Source organism: Arachis ipaensis, chromosome B10 (assembly GCF_000816755.2).
Source record: "Arachis ipaensis cultivar K30076 chromosome B10, Araip1.1, whole genome shotgun sequence".
In the NCBI taxonomy this organism is placed as follows: domain Eukaryota; kingdom Viridiplantae; phylum Streptophyta; class Magnoliopsida; order Fabales; family Fabaceae; genus Arachis; species Arachis ipaensis.
The window spans coordinates 112,501,926-112,522,581 of NC_029794.2; the positions used below are offsets into that span (position 1 = coordinate 112,501,926).

Consider the following 20,656-nt stretch of genomic DNA (forward strand, 5'->3'; position numbering starts at 1 on the left):
TTGATTTGTCAACTTACTAATATAAAATATAAATTATAAATTATATATAAAGTGAGAAAGGTAGAGAGAAATAGAAAAAAGAGAGAGATAGAAGAGAGAATTTAGGAAGGAAGTTTATTAATTTTGGAGCAAAATATTTTTTCTCAATTTTAATAAGAGAATGTCATGTGACACATTTAGTTATTAAATTAGATAATAATATATAAATATATAATAAATTATATATGGAGTGAGAATAGTAGAGAGAAATAGAAAAAAGAGAGAGAGGTAGATGAGAGAATGACATTTGACACATTTTAGTTGTAAAATCAGTAGAGAGGAGGGAATAACTCTTTAATTTTGGAGGAAAAGATTTGATTTTAATTGTAACTAGTGTATGTTCCCGTACTCTGTACGGGATAATACATAAAATTATATAAAAAATTTTTATTAAAACTTAATTAAAATATACATAGTAATTATTATTATAAATATTTTACAAAGTTAAAATTAAAATTAAACTCTCAAGATTTTTAATATTAAAACTAATTAGTATTTGTCTTAATAAATTTGAATTTGTTGAGTGATCATCTCACTCGCCTGCTTAAACAACTATTAGGAGTTAGAATCTCACCTTGTGTGTGTAGCAATCCATTGGCTAGCGGTAAATCCTTAATAACTGGAGTATCAATACGTGGTTAGGCTTGGCAGGAGTATCCGAATACGTGGGTACCCGACCCGTCCATACCTGATTGGAGAGGGTAATAACTTGACCCGAGTCGGGATTGATTTTGCTCAGGAAAGGGCATGGTCGGGTTTAGAGTGCACCTGCCCCGGATATATACATATAAACACTTTTTAGGAATTAAGATTTGCCTCACATCACAGATTTAGTAATTCACAACTTTAGTTCATACTCTATAGCCATGTAAGAGAAACCCAGTCATCCTCACCCAGAGTTATTCAAGTTGGACCAATTAGAAATAGGCATGTATGATCTCATTTTTGCATATAATTTCTAAATTTTCTCATCCAAATTTGATATGTAGTTGAATATTTTAGTATGGCGATCACTGTGGTTTCGTTGCGACATTAATGTGATAAAAGCTGTGGTAATTTCATAACTTATATATGAGATAAACCATATTATTAAAGTAATCAGGGAAATAACATTTAGATGTGCGCATAAAATTTATAAGATGTGATTATCTCAGAAAAATATATATGTATAGTCCAAATAAAAAATTGTTAGGAAATTTTTATTTCTTAATATATTTATGGGCAATACATATATTAATTATAATCGCAAATTAAGTAATTTCACATTAAATGACTTTTATAACGGTTATCTCATTTATTGTCATAAATATTGAATTAAATAAGTTATTATTACTTTTGATTTGGATAAATGAGATTAAAACCATATATACTATTTTATTTGAGTTTTAGGGTTTAATGAGTGTCACAATCAAATATAAAGAATGACTTCAGGATTTTGGTCTCTAACACATCAAACTTGCCTCCATAACTCTTTTCCCACAGTGGAGTTTTGATTCAGCCATATCAGAGATACAGAAGGTTTTAGTTGACGAAGATCAAAGAACCACAAGAGTCAAACTCTCTAATCTCAATCATGCTCTCGAATGAAGGGACGCTTTCGCGCTCTCAGTTATATTTCTTAATGATTTAACATGGATGATCTTGAGGTTGAGAAATTTTAAAATTTTTAGATAAAATAGAATTTTTATTCAATCAAATGATGATAAAGAATTCTAAAAAATAAATAAATAATATTTTAAAAGTATAGAAATATTAAGTTGTCATTTCAATTTACTTTTCTAATCAACCACAATAAATATCTTGAATGAATTAAATTTTTACAAAAAATTATATACCTAAAATTATTTCATTTCTTCAAAAATCTTTTGAACATACAATGGTTCAATGAGAGGTTGATTATTGAGAATTGAATATAATATTTTTAAATTCATATTTTCAATAAAAAGATGTACTTAATTCTATCCATCGTAAATAATTCTATATTTACTATTACTTATCCATCTAAATAATTAAATAAAAATAAATAGAATATAATAAAAAATAATTTTAATAGTATAAATAATTAAATTAAATTAAATTATTATATACAATTTTTACTTTTTACCTTATTATAATTTAAGTTAACATTAATGGTAAAAAAATAATTTTAAATAGCTCTAATTTGTATTTTATAACATAATTAAAGCACAATTCATAATTTTTTATTTTGTGATTAATCAACATTTTTTTAATTTTTTGGTTAAGTCTTCTGTATTTTATGATTGATAAATTTTTTCTACAAAACACAAATTTGTGATAAATTATTACAATCATAATTAATTAGAAAAATCAAGAAAAAATTATAAAAAATCAAATAAAAGATAAAAAATGGAGTACAAATTTATTTTGAAACTAAAAATTTGTCAATTGTGCTAGAAATTCTAAATATTTGTATCTTATTATATAATCAATTTTGTTACTCACTTTAACTTCATTGTCCCTTTGTATCCAAAAAAGTATATAATGTCACAATTATTTCAAAAAAGATGAAACTCTTCAAATACACGGTATAATATATAATTTAAGAACAATAAGATAAAAAATATCTAAAATTTTATAATAGTATTTGAAATTTTCAATGACGATAATATAAAGAGTTTAAATCTATCAAATGAATTCAATAGTTACCTTTTGCACATCTTATTTAAATTTAAATGTTAAAATTTAATTTGTATCTTCTTTTTTTCTTCTAATATAAATTATTTTTGACAAAAAATAGGGAAAAAAATCTAATAGACCAAAAAATATTCTATCAAAGAATTATTATAAGGAGATTTATAATTAGAGAAGAAAATAATAAACACATCAATAAAAATAAAGAAAAAGAAATGAAGTTCATATTAAAGAATGTTAAAAAAGAAATAATAAAGTTCATATTAATAATAATAATGTTGAGAAACGATGTTGTTGCTTTAGGCTTCTAGCCTCCACTTTTGGCTATCATTTTTTTCTTTCTTTGTTTTTTTTATTTAAATTATCAAGATAAAAAAATAAAGAACAATTCAAGAAAATAAAAACAGTAAGATCAATAGTAACTATACAAATCAAAATACATCAGAAAAAAACAAACTATTAATGATAGAATTAACATGAGTATAATTCATCATTAAATAAACAAAGTTAACGCAAAACAAAATTACACGTAAAGAGAAAAAAAAAGTTAAAATATCTAAAGTGAATAAAAGTATTAATAATAATAAAGAAAAAAATGAAGCTTATATTAAAGAATGTTAGAAAAAAAAATAAAGTTAATAATAATAATAATAATAATAATAATAATAATAATAATAATAATAATAATAATAATGTTGAGAAATGATGTTGCTGCTTTAGTCTTTTAGCCTCCGCCTTTAGCCATTGTTTTTTTTCCTTTCTTTGCTTTTTTATTTAAAGTTTCAAGTCATAAAAAAAATATAGAACAATTCAAGAAAACGAAAAAAAAAGATCAATAGTAACTATACAAATCAAAATACATAGGAGAAAAACAAACTATTATACGATAGTATTAACATGAGTATATTTCATCATTAAATAAACAAAGTTAACGCAAAACAAAATTACACGTAAAGAGAAAAAAAAAAGAAAAAAGAGTTAAAATATCCAAAGTGATAACAAGATTATTTTTACAATTTTATTCCGTCATGTTTATATATATAGAAGACTATAAAATAATGAACTTCTAACTAAATTAAATTGTATTTATTATTATTAGAAAGGGTAAGAGAGTGTAGTAGAGAAAATGTTTGTGTGTATTCAAGTTGTGTAGAATGATACAATATAGAAGGGTATTTATAGGTGATAAGAGAATCGAAATAATAAAGACGTAATATCCTATAATAAATATTCAGATATGTTAAATAATTCTAATTGATCGTAATTATACTCTAACATCCCCCTCAAACTCAAGTGGCAACTTGAGTTTGAAACTTATTTGAAATAACTAAATAAAAAAAAATACATAAACTGATAGAACGGGTGCAGACGGAATTGCCTGAAGAAAGCACAGACAGAATTGCCTGAAGGAAGCACAGATGGAACTGTCGAAAGGAGGCGTAGACAGAACTGCCAGAAGGAAGCGCAAACTGCCACAAGGAAGCGCCACTACTAGAAAACTAGTTATTACAGACGGATATTTTCGACGGATTTTATCCTACGGAAATACAGAGGGAATTTCAGAAGAATTTTTTGTCGGAAAATAAAAAAAATGAATTAGCATAAATTACAGACGGAAAAGAGAATCCGTCAATAATTCTGTCGAAAAAATTAATTTTTTTCCGTGGAAAATGGTTACAGACAGAAAATCCGTCTATAATTAAATAGGCAAAACACTGCGTTTTATTAAATTATTACAGACAAAAAATCCGTCTGTAATTTAAATTTTCCATCGAAAATACTGAGGTAACCCTAAATTTAGCACCACCCATTCACACTCCATTCACACTCATCCCTCGAACGTTTCCAGCAGCCCTCATCCCTCGAACTCTTCTCCTCCGGTAGAAGGTGGTGTCGCCGCCGGCGGGAACAGACCGTGGGTGCCCTCGTCATCTGGGGAAGCTCTACTTGGCTCTCTTCGCATCGTTCCTCCTCTTTTCGCCATCGCACGAAGTTCTGAGTTGAGCTCGTGGCGTCGCCGTCGCAAAGGGTTTCTCCCCTCCTCGCCGTCCATTGTTTCTGATTCTCTGCTCCTCGCCGGTTTGTGATTTTGTGATTTAATCTCTGCTCCTCGCCCTCGTTGTTTCTGATTTTGTGATTTCATTTCCGATTTTGTGATTTAATCTCTGCTTCTTTAATTATCAAAGGTGCTTGATCTGCGGTTTTGCCTCTTATTTCCATTTCTCTCTCTCTCTCTCTCTCTCTCTCTCTCTCTTGTTTTCTTAGTAGCCAAACAACTTGTTCTTGTTCTTGTTCAGGTAGTAGTTGCTGCGTGTATTGGCTTTGATGTTTGTGCAAAGGAGTTGAAGATTGACCAGCCTTGAAGTTTGGTAAATGTGGTGATTCATATCTTCAAAATTTGCTTCAGGTGCCACTCTTCACAGTTTTTCAGTTTTTCAAACCTAATTTCTCTGTTTATTCTTTTGTTAATTGTTATAATTACTATTTTTTATTTTTTATTCATATTAATTTCTTGTATTGTTTGCTTGATGGAGTATATTTTCTTCTACGATGATAAGCTTTTTTTTCGAGAATTGGCCAATTAATTTTAGATGCAAAGTGACCTAATCTCCTAACCTCATTTTATTGTGTTTTTTAGTAAAGTGTAGATCTAAAACACTTTGATATCAGAAAATACGCATTCAAATTTAAAGCCTGATAGTTTATTTTTAACACAGGTTGGAGAAGGTGGCACCCAACTTTCTGGAGGACAGAAGCAGAGAATTGCTATAGCTGATTGGGAGTAGCAAAGATGGTTGAGAACGACATGTTTGTTTTGATGAACAAAGAACGAACATGTATGCTCTCTATGCTCCCATCCTTTTCATTCTCTCCTTCCCCTTTGTTTAATTTTGATTATTGCTTGTTCCCTACTGCAATTAAAAGGAAGCTAAGATAAGCTAAGCTAAAATACTGTAAGTAATGCTTTATAATAAATAGAAGTAAAAGAAAAAGTGGAATAGGATAGGTTCTTTTTTCTTTTTGGAAGTCATTGATCATCCTTACCTATGTACTTGGTTGAGACATTGAATTTGATTCTCTGGCATATAGTACATGGTTCATGCATCATATTTAGATTTGGAGAAATATTGAAGCCATTCATGATTTTTTATTCATATATTGAAGCCACTCATAATTCTTGCTTCTTTTTTATTTGATGAAGTGCGTGCATCAACAATCAACATGCTTCTCAGTTCAATCTTTTGATTACAATATAGGGGGTTAAAATATTTTAAGTTGACTTTTTGAAGCCATTTCTTTTCTCTCTTAAATAATACTTGCTTTGGACATAACTTCTTAGATGATTTTACATATAATTGAAGAAGTTGAGAATGTATGAAGCTGAAAATTAGATTTATTGATCTTTTTAATTAGGATTGTTTTTGAAAATCAGATTTTTCTGGCAACATAAGCTGAAACAAGAACACTCTTAGTGGCAGTAGTTGTTGTTAGTAATAAAAAAGTAGCAGTTGTTGTTAATAATAAAAAATGTTTAGTGTTTGATTATTTATTTCATCTCGAGAATGCAATGCACTATGTTGGGACTTTGGAAGATGGAACCATGTTTGATTCTAGTAGGGATAAAGATCAACCTATAAAGTTCACTCTTGGTCAAGGTATTTATTAAAGCAAGTACTGCTTGTTTTTTGATGCCTTGTTTTTCTTGAACAATCAATACATGACTACATAAATTTTTGACATTGATCTTTGAAACCCAGGGGTATGGATCTTTTTTATTGCGGGATTTGCCCTTTGATATTAAGGAAGAAAGACCTAGTGCACTTTTAAAAGTATGGGTTTTTTGCTTTCTTGGACACACCAGCTTGAGTGGTAACTTTTAGCATGGTCCAAATTCTCACCAAATTATGAACTGTACCTTAACTGCTCAGAGCAGGTTCAGAGAGCTATTGCCAAAATTGGTTTGCTGATCAGCCAAAATTGAATGCTTCCATTGGTTTGCTGATAAAAAAATTGGTTTGCTGATCAGCCAAAATTGAATGCTATGAACTTGAACTTGAAATACTCATTGTTCAGTAGGTAGTTTAGAGCAAAGTTTTACAATAAAAGGAGATAATTAACAGAAGAGACATACTTACACTGTAGAGAGACCTGCTATTAAGAACATTAGACTCATCTTATTTTTACTTATTGCGGTTAAGGGTGCTTTATTTTTTTTTAGCAGCAAAGTGTTAAGAATGATCACTATTGACTATGCAACATATATTCTAGATTTTGTGGTGTGAGTTGAGATTTTGTTCACTATTGACTATGCAACATATATTCTGGATTTTGTGCATTATTTGCATCATGGTGTTACATTCTCGATCCTTTATTGGTCAACATCTAATTATTTTAATTTTTTTAGGTACTACTATTTCAGCACATGAATGATCTGGTCTTAGAGAATATTTGTGACCGTGTGAGGAAAGCTGGGATGATGAAGAAGAAGCAGCAGCAGAAAGAGCAAGTGAAGTGAATTTTGCAGATGAGATAAGTGGAATTAACACAGGACCTCCTTCACCAACTTCATCTATTAATTATTAGAGCAGTAAAAATTGTTCAAATAAGTTAGGAAATTGAATAGGAGTTGCTTGCAATATAGGTCTTTTAATTTACTAGTATGAGGAAAATCATTTAGAGCCCTTTGGATACTCATTAACAACTTTTAATTTATTCAATAGACTTTGTTGATGTATGTTTGTTACTTATTATTATATTTGATGTATCAATACACTTTGTTTATATTTTGAATTATATTGACTTGCTTGTTTATAGTAGTTTTTTTTTTAGTTTGATAATACGATGAATTTGTTTATTTTTTGAAATATTATAAATATTTGAATACAAATTAGATAAAAATTTGTATTAAATTTATATTTATTTTGTATGAAAACAAGTTTATTTTGTAATTGGAAAAATAAAAAAATTCTATTTTACCTTACTGACGAATTTACAGACGGATTTTCTGTCTGTAATCAGAGTGTGAGATAATTTTCCAACGTTCAAATTACAGACGGAAAATTTGTCGGAAAATCTGTCTGTAATTACAGACGGAAAATCCGTCTGAAAATCCGTCTAAATTCGTCTGTAATTACAGACGGAAAATCTGTCGGAAAATCCGTCTGTAATTACAGACGGAAAATCCGTCGGAAAGTTCGTCGTCTTCGGGAAATAGATAGAGAATTTACAGAGGAAAAATCCGTCGGTAACTGGTAAAAATCCGTCTGTAATTTTCCGACGGAAAAAAATCCGTCGGTAAATAATTTCCGATGGGGCTTTTACAGAGGGACAAAATCCGTCGGTAACCAAAAATTCGTCTGTAATAAAGACTAAATCTGTCTGTAAATCTGTCTGTATTAATCCATTTTCTAGTTGTGCGCAAACAAAACTGCCACAAGGAAATGTAGACAGAACTACTGGAAGGAAGCGTAGACGAAACTGGCAGAAGGAAACGCAGACGGAACTATTAGAAGAGAATGTAGACGGAACTGCTGCAAGAGTGGCCAACTGCCCAAAAACTGTTGAAAAGATGGCGAACTGGCGGAAAACTGCTGAAAAGTGACAAAGTGCAAAGAGATGACAAACTATGAGAAGGTGATGAAAAGCATATGGTTTCTCTATGAGAATAAGTAAGTAGTGGATGAACTAATCGATGGGGTCAGAAAAGCATCAAAGCATTAACCAAAGAGCAGGAAAAAAAATGGTACGGAAGAAAAGTATGAAAAGTACGGTGATTTCACTAGAAGAAAATCAACTTATCCTCCTCAAGGAGGATACTATGGTTCTGATATCATGTTAGAAAGGGGAGAGGAAGCAATAGGAAAAATGTTTGTGAGTATTCAAGTTGTGTAGAATGATACAATATAAAATGGTATTTATAGATAATAAGATAATCAAAATAATAAAGACGTAATATCCTATAATAAATATTCAGATATGTTGAATAATACTAATTGATCTAATTGATCCTAATTATACTCTAACAATTATATTCAATTAATTCAAATACATAATATTAAATTGTGTGATACTTAAATATCTAATCAAATCAATTAGTTGATATAATTAATCTACGTAATGAATTGTATTTAATGAGTTAAAAAAAATAAATTAGGAAACACTCTCAGAAGCATGCCACGTCAGCTTTATCATTAAATACAAAAACCCGATTTTTATATAATAGAATAGAAGAATCGATGAGGGAGTAATATGTGGCACATTTTGGTTGTAAAATTAGTAGGGAGGAGGGTAGAACTCTTTAATTTTGTTGGAAAATATTTGATTTCAATTGTAATGAAAAAGTGATGTATGACACATTTTGATTGTAAAATTAGTAATATATAATAGATAATCAAATCCAACAAAAATCATTTAGACAAGATGTAAATCTATCATGCACTTTTTCTTCTTCGCGTTTTTTCTATTTTTTGTGTAATTTTTTGTTATCGTTGTTCTTTTATTATTGTTGTTGTTACTGTTTTTTTTTATTCTTATTAAAAAAGTAAAAACAAGAAAAATGATGAGAAAGTGAAATGAGAAGGAGAAGATAAAAAAAAAAGAAGAATAAGATGAGAATTTTGAATTATACATAATTTATTAGAAAGATAGCACTGAAATTTTTTAAACTTGATAGAAAAAATTTCTAAATTTTGACACTAAAATTTCTTAACAGTAACATAGAAAATTTCTTAATTACTTGAAAGTTATCTGAAACAAAAATACCACTAAAATTTTTAAAAAATAACAACAAAATTTCTCAACGAAATTTTTTTCAACATATCTTCTTCTTTTATTTTATTTTTCTTCATATTTCATTTTTTTTCTTTCTTCCAACATATTCTTCTTCTTCTTTTTCATGTTTTGTTATTAATAAAAAAATTATGTATCTTCTTATATTTTATTTCAAAAATAAAAGATCTAAACAAATTTTTAAAGTTAAATTGTACACTTTAAGTCCTAAACAACAAACTATCTTGCAATATATGTGAAAATTAATTCAAATTCTGTGTTTATCGTGGTAAAATTTTTATATTTTATATAAAAAAAATTTAGTGTTATTCATTATCATTATTATTTTTTGTGTTCTGTTTTTCTTTTTTATTCTTCTTTTTCATAATTTTTTTTAAAATATACAAACAAATAAATAAACAAAAAAATAAATAACAACAAGAAAAAAATGTATATACAAAAGAAAATATCGATGATGACAATGATGATGATAATAATGAAAAAGGAGGAAGAAAAAAAGAAATTGGACAAAAAATAAATGAGAGAAAAAGAATCAATGAGATGAAGAAAGAGGAAAAAAAAAAGAAAAGAAAAAAAATACTATGTAAAGAAAATTTTATGTCCTAAGCTGTTCAACCTGTGATGGTAATGGTTTGATGAATTAGAACGGATTAAGAAAGAGAAAAATAAGTTCTTAATCCTTTTAAAAAAAACATCTGCTGAGTTATTACATACTATGTACTCCTTATATACTCCCACTAAAAATATTACAATAAAAAACCTACATTTACTATTGATAAAAAAATAATCTAAGTAACATGGTGCAAGTTTTGTTTTCAATCTTTAGATACAGCAGGAAATGGCACTCCATCAAAAAAATAATCTAGGTAACATGGTGCAAGTTTTGTTTTCAATCTTTAGATAGCAGGAAATGGCACTCCATGCGTCAAGTACAGAACTCTTGATGGCGTATATACGGCCCGTATTCTCTTGGCGAAGGATGTACTATAGAAGTCCTGACTAAACATTTTTCCACCATGATTCTTATGGTACCAAGCCATCGTCCCGTAGAGAGGTTTATCCAAGTATTCCAACATGTAAGGTAGCGTTTGTTTAGGTACTGGGATAGAGACTGGGAGACTGAGACACAGTATCATGTTTGTTGGATCAGAGACGGGTACTAAAATTTCTGTCTCTGTCCTTAAAATTTCAGTATTTTAGTATCTCCAGGAACACAGGGGACTGAAATTTTTAGAGACGGAGATTGAAATTTTAATAACATTTTATACCTAAAATACCCTCATTTCAATTAATTAATTTCAATTTTATCTTTTGTGCAAATTAAATTATATTTTTATTCTTGTTTCAATTTTTGTCTCTCACTTTATCAACTGAAATTTATTTCGGTCTCTGTCTCTTAGTCTCTGTCTCTCAGTCTCAGTCTTTTTGTCTGTCTCAGTCTTTTTGTCTCTGTCTCTCCACCAAACGCCACCTAAGAGAATAGAGGAAGGAAAAGTATAGAATGGTGAAGAGAGCAAAGGAAAAATAAGTTCTTCTCATTGTTGAAAAAAATGAAAAATCCCTTTTGAAAAAATATCAGTTGATTTATTATACTTTATATACTATGTACTCCTTATGTACCCTCACTAAAAAAATTATAAAAAATAAACCTACATCTACTATTGATAAAAAAATAATGTAGGTAACATGGTGAAAGTTTTATTGTCCATCGGCGTCAAGTACAGAAATGTTGATGGCGTATGTATGACCCGTATTCTCTTTGCGAAGGGTGTACTCAACATCTATGAAAATTTTAAGAATTTGAATATCAAGTTGATCGCTTCTTCTCGAAAATGGAAGACGGTACCTGTTGTCATAGGTATTATTTTTCCACCGCGATTCTTATCATACCAACCCACCATTTTGAAGAGAGGTTCATCCAAGTATTTCGACATGTTAAGAATAGAGAAATGGAAAGTATAGAAGAGTATTGTTGAAGAGAATGAAAAATCCATTTTAAAAAAAATATCTGTTGAGTTATTACACTTTATATAGGCCATGGATTCCTTACTCCTACGTAGGAGTATGATTAACCATCATCAAAATAATTACAAAATATATCCCATTTTTTTTTTTGGAAAAATTAATAATTAGATTTTGATCCCTCAAATTTTTTGTTTTTATACTTTTTCCCTTTTCTTTTTAGTTCCAGATTCAGATAAGAGAAGCATGTCTGCTAGGGTTTTCATCCAATTTCAATCACCTCCATTCTCTCATCCTCTTCCTCTGCTGTATCTCTCATTCGCCAATTCTCGCCGCCGCACAAGACGCTGCCTCAACGCTTGGAGGTTAGTTAATTATTATGCCTTTTCAATTCATCATTTCGTATGTTTTTTTCTTTTTTAGGTGATAATAGTGATGATATTGCTGTGCTACTCAGTAGTTAGGTGGAATGTTATTGCCATGAAAATGAAACAAAATTGAGTGTAAAGACCAATCAAATTTAAACTTTGAGCATGAAGGGATCAAATCCTTGTTGAACCATTCCCTTTTCAACGTCAAAACCTCAACTAGCAAAGTAGATGATTGAATCAAAGAATTTTACCTTTATAACAATAATGGTTGCATGTCTATATAAATTTGTTTCCAGTAAATTTATAATTAAAGTCTTGTGCAGATGTGTGAATGTGATTCCATATAAAATAATATTTTTTCCCTTCTTGGCTTTTTGCACTTTGCTATTCCTTTTTTCTTGCCTTTACTGCAAGTCCATAACCATATGATATGATATGAATGTCATTGGACAAATCAGTTTTAAAATTTTGAATCTCATTTAAGTTAGTTGGAAAAGCTAGTCCTAAAAAAGGGGACCATGTTAGGAATATAATTTCTCAGGATGTCCAATGATGATTTAATTAAATACGAACTTGATGTTCCAATTAACTTAGTTGTAGTATATTATTCCCATTCTTGATTAAGTTTTTGCTGCTATGCTTCTTCTATTTGTGCTCTTTATTCTTAATATGCATCAATTATTTATCAGGTTCTTGCTGGAACAAGTTAAGAGCTGTATATAGTATTTGAAACAAAACAGGAATAATGAGATTAGAGCCATTATTGGTGGTAAAAATATGACTAGTGGCTTTTTTTTTCGTCCGATTTGATGTGCACATTTTTATTATAAAAACATAGTTTGTTATGTGTAACCAGCGGCTTGGCAAGCCACTTTCCTATTGTTGTTAAGTGACATTATTTTTAAAATAAAAGGAAAATATTAGAGGCTAATACTTTTATTGGAAAGAAAAATGGAAAGGTTGACTAGTATGTAAGATAATACAAAGAAAAATATTAGTCTTCTAATATTTCTCAAAATGAAAATTTATAAATAAGATAATCCTACTGTTTTGTTTTATAAATTAGAAAAACAAATAGCCGCTAGCATTTTTGTGCCTGGTGCGTTCTAAAACTGATCTGTTAAGTAGTTATGCCAAAAATGAATGATGATGATAACGGTATTGATGTTAATGTATATGGCTTATGGCCCTATGATTGCGCGACTAGTAGTTTGATCATGGCCTTGACATTTGTTTTCAGTCTATGGAGTATGTAGTGATAAAATTATGATTCTTCCTCAGCTTAATTTGCTCTGTGCTGTATCATTATGATTATTGTTATTGCTTTCCTCTCACAAATATGAAAATGTTTTGGACGGCTCTGATATGTCAATTTGTGATTCTTGGGTCATTATAGTGTCACAATCATTCACACTAGACTGCAGCATGACCATCACGACTTCATACACAGTTATGAATTATGATGGGAGCATTTTCTTGTTCAAGTTGGGGGTCTTAAGGGACCACCAATTGCAAGTTGCAATGTGAGTTTGTGAGGAGTTAGATTTGGGTGGCTACCTTAGCTTTCTATATCCATCAATATATGTTTCATTGAGAAGAACATTTCTCTTTGTTAAGCATTTCTATCTTTTCTTCTCAATGAATCAATTGATATTTCAGCCTTTATTATTATTATAAATTCAATTCGAATGTCAAAGTATCCCCCACTTTTTCTACCAATTGGATGAGAAATATAATTGAGTCTAATAAGGGAATTAATTTTTGGGAGTAAATTTCTAGCATAGTAAAACTTCAAACCTTAGTTAGTTGTTAGTAGTAATAGTTTTTAGAGTGCTGGTTATGGTTGTTCATGTGCAAAATTTGCATTTTGTCTTCTGTTCAAACTTTGTTTTGTGTGGGGAAAGAGGGGCTAGTTGTTATTTTTTTTTATTTTTTAATTCTTGATAGTTAATTATATATAAGCAGAGAAGGTGGAAGACACGTATGTTGCACAACTTGAAAGGATTGCCTAGTTGTCCAAAGTGAATGCAGTGAAGGGCTAGGGAAGGGGGCTACAATCAATCAACTCAAAGAAAGCAGTGTGTTTAAAATGGGGTCATTTCATCGAAGGGCATATGCATAGCTAATCTTGTGAGCAATCTGTTTCTATGGATTGAGGTGGCAGCTAAGCAAACTTTGCGAGGCTCTCAAAGGGGAAACAATGTGTTCTTCGGTGGCCGCAAGCAGCGAAAAATTTATGACATGGGATCAAAAATATAGATAGATTGATAGATAGAGGATATATACTCTTCATTAGTTTTTTGTCCTTTGCACCCACCGCATGCATAACTGGCAGTGGCGATTGTGTTTCTGTTTTTACTCTTCTACTTCTACCATTAGATTTTGAATTCACGCTTCTTCATTTTCCCCTGGTGTGGAATTTATAATCCACAAACTAACCGGTAAGTGCACCGGGTCGTAGCAAGTAGTACCTCAAGTGAATGAGGGTCGATTCCACGAGGATTGATGGATTAAGCACCAATGGTTAACTGATTTACTTAGTTAGACCAACAGAAAAGAGTGTTTTGAGAGTTCAAAAGCATTAACAGTAAATTCAGAGAATCAGAAAGTAAGCAGTAAATGGGTTGTGAAATATATGGAGAGAATAGTTAAGGTTTCAGAGATATTTATTTTTCGGATTAACTTTTCTTACCAACTTTTTTAATCATGCAAGATTCAATTCATGTCAAACTATATATGACTAAACTCTAATTTCTTAGACCTTTTTAGTCTCCTCTAACCTTCATCAATCGTCAATTCCTTGGTCACTTGATTCCAATTAGAGGGTTAAGTTCAATTCTAGTTTATATGCCACAGAAATCATAATTATCCAAATATAAGAAGATTATTTGTCACGTATCCCATTAAATTTAGGAGAAATTGTTTTCAAGCTTTTGTTCAAGTAAAGAACTTTTCCAAACTTTTCAAGAACTCAATTAGAACAAGGGTCATACTTTCGTTCCACCCAGATTCATAAGATAAAGAACGAAAGCAATTCTTGAAATAGAAATCAATATATGAATTAAAATAGAAAAATAATAGTATCAATCCATATAATAGACAGAGCTCCTAACCTTAATAGTGGATGTTTAGTTGCTCATGGTTCAGAGAGAAAACTAGGATTCAGAAAAACTGCAAATTGCGGAATGAGGTAGAAAAGAAGAGAAGAGCCCGAAGGGCTGATTCTTTTCCCTTTTATATCTAATCCTAATTAATGTAAATTATATTTCCTAAAACTAAATAATATCTTTTCCTATTCTTAAATAAAATAAAGTTTAATCAAAATTAAATGATGATCTTCGTGCATCTTCAATTGATGAATGGTGACCACTTTGATTCTTAAAGCTGGCGCCTAACTTGGAAGGGAGTAGCGCCTAACTTGAACCTCGCTGAATTGCTTTGAGTGTTGTTGGTGGTGTTGGCGCCTAACTTGGAAGGGAGTGGTGCCTAACTTCATGCTGGTCGAACCAAATTGTGTGTGCTTATTGTACCTAGCGCCTAACTTGAGAAACCTCAAGTTAGGCGCTACCTTGGTAGTGAACTTTGAGTCTCTTTCTTGTCCTGATGCCTAACTTGGGAAAAGTAAAGTTAGGCGCCACTTATACAGCACGCAATTGATGGATTAAGTTTGTCTTGGCGCCTAACTTGGAGAATCCCAAGTTAGGCGCCACCCTTGCCGATTTGCTGGAGAAGAAGTATGGACTATTATACAACGTTGGAAAGCTCTGGAAGTTAGCTTTCCAACTCCACTGGAATTTGTCAATTGGACCTCTGTAGCTTGAGTTATTCATGTTAGAGTGCAGGGAAGTCAGGATTGACAACATCATTTGCTTTCTTCTCTTTTTCTACAGAAACTCCATCAAATCCATCCGAATATCACCTGAAATAAACAGAATTGCACATGACTCAAAGTAGCATCCATAGTGGCTAAAAGATATTTAATTCTTGATTAAACTCAACAATTTGAATGCAAATTCACTAGGAAAAGATAGAAAAGATGCTCACGCATCATCCCCCTTAATACAATAAATGAAACTCATGTCCAATTCCATGATTCCTAAGATTGACACTATTGGATTGTTTTTAATTTTAAAAGACTGTGATTTGTGATGGCTGGTACTCGGTGTGCGGACGATATCAAGTTCAATGGTTCTACTTCTACTGTTACTATTTAGTCTCTATTTTAAAAATATTTGTTCTTATCATGTTTGGCAATTTATATACAAACTTAAGTTTCATTTTGAATTGTGTATTGGTGTTCAGGAAGTAATGGGTCAGGAATTTTCTTATGAAGGGGTTAATAGCGAGCATATATCATATGATCGGTATGAGCAGGAGGAAAAAAAACATGAGGAAGTTGACGTGGATTATATGGATGAGGACGACACAAATGTGGAACCAATGTTTGATTATCACGGCTTCGATGAAGGGTATAACATTGACTCACTCGAAGACATTGGGATGGTTGAATTTTGGAATATCAGGGACAAAGATGTATGTCATTTTCACTTTTCTAATGTCGACATTGCATTTGAGTTCTACAATAGATATGCAAGGACAAGAGGCTTTAGTGCTCGGAAGAACAGGACTAGGAAGAGTCGTGCGGGTGTACTTAAGTTGAAGAATTTTGTATGTCATTGTGAAGGATGTAGACCATAAAATAATTATGGCATTGGAAACTTTAAGAGAATACCTACTCCTAAGACAAGGTGTGGCTACAGTGCAATGATGGAGATTTGTCTAGATGCACCTAGTGGTCGTTGGTTTATTTCTTATTTTTCTAATGAATACAATCATCCACTTCTGGATCCTCGGTTGATTGGATTGCTTCATGGGCATAGATTCATGTCTGAGGCTGATATTAGCCACAAGATTAATATGAAAAATGGTGGGATTAGTGTTGGACAGATATATCGGGCATTAGCAAATCAGGCAGGTGGCTACGAGTATCTCTCTTTCACATAAAGGAACATGTACAATAAAATAACAAAGCAGAGGTGCCAGTTACCCGGTGATGCATATGCAGCTTTGAAGTATCTAGAAGATCAAGCAACAAATGACCCTTCTCTCTATTTTAATCATCACATAGATGCCGATGGTACTTTGCGCAATTTATTCTGGTGCAATGGTCTCAGTAGGGCAGATTACTCATTATTTGGCGATGTGCTAGCTTTTGATGCTACCTATAAGAAGAATAAATATATGTGTCCATTGGTGGTATTTTCTGGTGTCAATCATCACAATCAAATAATCATCTTTGCTGCTGCTTTAATTTGCGATGAGGAAAAATACACATATAGGTGGTTGCTACAACAACTAAAGATGGCAATGAATGGGAAAGTACCTGTTTTGGTTATCACGGATGGTGATCTATCAATGAAGTTCGCCATTGAGAAAGAGTTTCCTAATGCACATCATAGATTATGTGCATGGCATCTGATTCGCAATACAACAAGTAACATTGGCAAGCCCCAGTTTACCTCCATGTTTAAAAAGTGTATGCTAGGCGACTATGAAATTGATGTATTTCGTCAAAAGTGGTTTGAAATGGTTGAGGGATTTGGTGTCGAAAACGAGAAATGGTCCTAGATATGTATAAAAAGAGACATTCATGGGCAACTGCACATATAAGTTTTTTGCTAGTTTTCAGACTACTTCTCGGTGCGAAGGATTAAAATCAATTATTGCAAAGTATGACAATTCAAGGTACAATCTGGTTGAGTTCATTCAACACTTAAATCGATGTGTCGACCATATTCGGTGGAAAGAGGTCCAGGCTAACCTCGCATCTGTGAATGGGAGACCCACTATGCAAACCTGTTTTCAACAGTTAGAGAGGAGTGCTGCCAATGTTTACACCCTATCAATATTTTATATGTTCCAACCAATCCTTGTACGAGCTGCATCAATGAAGGTAATAAATATGAGGCAAACTGGCTCTTATGTGATTTACTCTGTCGGTTTGGACCGAACGCCAAATGAGATGTGGCATGTATTCTGTTGTGACATTGAGATGGAATTCAATTGTTTATGTATGAGAATGGAATCATTTGGAATACCTTGTGAATACATAGTTTGCGTCTTGGTGCATGAAGATATAGAAGAGTTGTCAAGGTCATTAGTCTTGCCTCAGTGGAACAAGACTGCCAAAGTAGGTTTGCAAAATACGGTCGGATTTCATTGGGATTCTTTGATACTAAGTCAATACGGTTGTTTGATGGATTGGTTTAGACAACTAGCCAACTTTGCTTGCCAAGATAACGAGAGATTTATCTATACACGGGAAATGGCTATGAATTTGTTGAAACAATTTAAGGAAGAAGATGCTGCACAAAAAGAGTTGGTTAATGATGTAGATAGTATAAGAGATGATGTGCAAGTGAATGCTTCTGGAGCTGGGCTTGCAACCAATGATCTGGGACATAGCATGCCAAGGGACCCAAGAAAATGTAGGACAAAAGGGGGTGCTGCACAGTCCAATAAAAGAAAACATCAATGTGGACACTGTGGCATGGAGGGTCACAATTGAACAACTTGTCATGTTCGTTGAGGCATTTCACAGTTAGAAGACTGACGAAGCGGATTTCCTGTCGGTAAAGAAATTCACAAATATATTATCGCGTTGCAAGTATAGCTTCTAAACCAATAGAGAATTATTTCGTACAAAAGTTTTGGTTGTCACAAGTAACAAAACCCAAATAAATTTATAAACCGAAGTATTTAAACCTCGGGTCGTCTTCTCAAGGAATTGCAGGGAAGTATGAATTATTATTGGTTATGAAAAATGGTGTTTTTGGGTTTCAAAAGGTTTGAACAAGGGAAATAAATTGCAGGAATTAATAAATTAATAACTAATAAAACTCTTGGCAAGGTGTAAAAATTTGGAAGTCCTGTCCTAGTTATCCTTATCAATGGTGATGAGAATTGAGTTTCAATCCTACTTAGTTAACCTTTACTAGAGCAAGGAAAGTCAAGTGGACTAATTAGTTTGATCCTTAAGTCCTAGCCAACTCCTAAGGAAAGACTAGAGTTAATGGAATTCAATTCAATTAGCAAAAATAACAATTATCAATCACAATGAGTTTGATAACTCAAGAGTCTCCAATTAATCAATTAAAGCCAAGAATATAAAAAAAGCTAAAGATAAATCTGAAATACCTCAATTGCATTAATAAAAGAAAATCAATCTAAACAAAAAGAGTTCATGAGCCAAATTGGTAATATAAATCAGATACGAATAAAAGCATTAGAGTAAATAAAAATATAAAAGGAATATTGAACCTGAGAGGAAGTTGAAATCCTAAATCCTTTAAGAGGAATCCTAATCCTAAAACCTAAGAGAGAGGAGAGAACCTCGCTCTCTAAAAACTACATCTAATCCTAAAATTATGAATGTATGTTATCCTTTTGATTCCTCCATTCTCTGACTTATATTCTGTGTTTCTGGATTCAGAATTGGGCCGAAAAAAGGTCCATAAATCGCTGTGGGCGTTTTCTGCAGATTCTGCACGTGGCGTCTATCACGCGTCTGCGTAGGTCACGCGGTCGCGTCATCCGGGAGTTTTCTTTTCCACGCGGTCGCGTCGGTCACGCGTACGCGTCATTTGCGTTCTGCTCAAGGCACGCATCCGCGTCAGTCACGCGTTCGCGTCGCTGTCTTTTCGCGCTAGGCACGCGGCTGCGTCGTCCATGCGTTCGCGTCGCTGCCTTTTTCTTCAAGACTCCATTTTTGTGCTTTCCTTCCAATTTTGTATGTTTCCTTTTTGTTCTCTAAGCCATTTCTGCCTTGGGAGATCTGAAAATACTTAACACACAAATTACGGCATCGAATGGTAATAAAGGGTGATTAAAATTAATATTTTTAAAGCATAGAAAACATGTTTTTCACATATATCACAGAATAAGGAAGAGAAAGTAAAACCATGCAATTTACATGAATAAGTGGATGAGGGGTTGAATAAATCACTTGAATTGGGTACAAAATACATCATAAAATATGGGTTTATCAAAGACCGTGGAATTGACACATTTGATAATGACTTGGATGATCACATGAACATTGAAGATGATTCACTAGTAAGTATTTTTACCAATGAGTTATGACAAAGTTTTAATTGCTGCCTATTAGCTAGTACTAATGATATTATATTGCTTATATTGTAGGTATATGATGAGAATGCTTCGTATAGTAGCAATAAAGTGCTGTAATATGGTATAGTATTTTGGTTTAAGGTTGTGGAATCCTTTATTTCTGGTTTAAGATGCTGGTTAGGAATATTTCATGTAGATTTATTTACAAAAGCCATGTGAAATGCGAGATTTAACTTGAGCATTAGACCATACATTAGGTTCCAAAAATTGACTCCCATAGAATTCATTGTAAATATTTTCTCCCTTCCCCCTTTCCTTTTTAAATCCAGTTGTAATTTCAATTAAAATTATTCAATATGACATGGTTAATTTTGATCTTACCTGTAACTGTGTGACAGTTCTGATATGCAATTAGCAATAGCCTTGCAAAAATAGGATATCACTACATTCCAAATATGTATAAGCCACTGCCTTTTCATTTTCATCTTTCTTTTTGGTTAATTTTTTTGAATCTGAGATGAGTTTGTATTGTGAAATTAGATTCTGAGTTTTCAGATTCTAAGTTTTCAGATGGCTTTAAGATCAAGGAATGCATGACTTTCTACTAATAGCAATAAGGCAGAATAGATTGAATAGTATGAACCTGGTGTCCATGTATCACTTGTTGCGCGGCGCGACTGAACAAAAGTTTTTAAGCGAGCTTGTTTCAGGTA

The 20,656-nt window shown here is 31.8% G+C and overlaps 2 protein-coding genes and 1 long non-coding RNA gene across 3 annotated transcripts in view; all 3 read left to right on the forward strand.

The window, feature by feature from the left end:
* LOC107624134 overlaps positions 1 to 5,059 on the forward strand; it is a 5,849-nt gene extending 790 nt beyond the window's left edge. Inside the window, exons 2-3 of the mRNA XM_021114645.1 lie at positions 4,477 to 4,770; positions 4,989 to 5,059. Of these exons, the coding sequence (XP_020970304.1) occupies positions 4,477 to 4,770; positions 4,989 to 5,017 (323 nt within the window). The 3' untranslated portion in view covers positions 5,018 to 5,059. The remainder of the gene's footprint in view (positions 1 to 4,476; positions 4,771 to 4,988) is intronic.
* Positions 5,671 to 7,485, forward strand: LOC107624133. Its single transcript, XR_001616757.2, has 2 exons — positions 5,671 to 7,066; positions 7,156 to 7,485. It is a non-coding gene; the product is annotated as an uncharacterized LOC107624133 (long non-coding RNA).
* On the forward strand, positions 17,464 to 18,381 carry LOC107620891 (protein FAR-RED IMPAIRED RESPONSE 1-like). Its single transcript, XM_016322985.1, has one exon. The coding sequence runs from the start codon at positions 17,464 to 17,466 to the stop codon at positions 18,379 to 18,381; it is 918 nt and encodes a 305-aa protein (XP_016178471.1).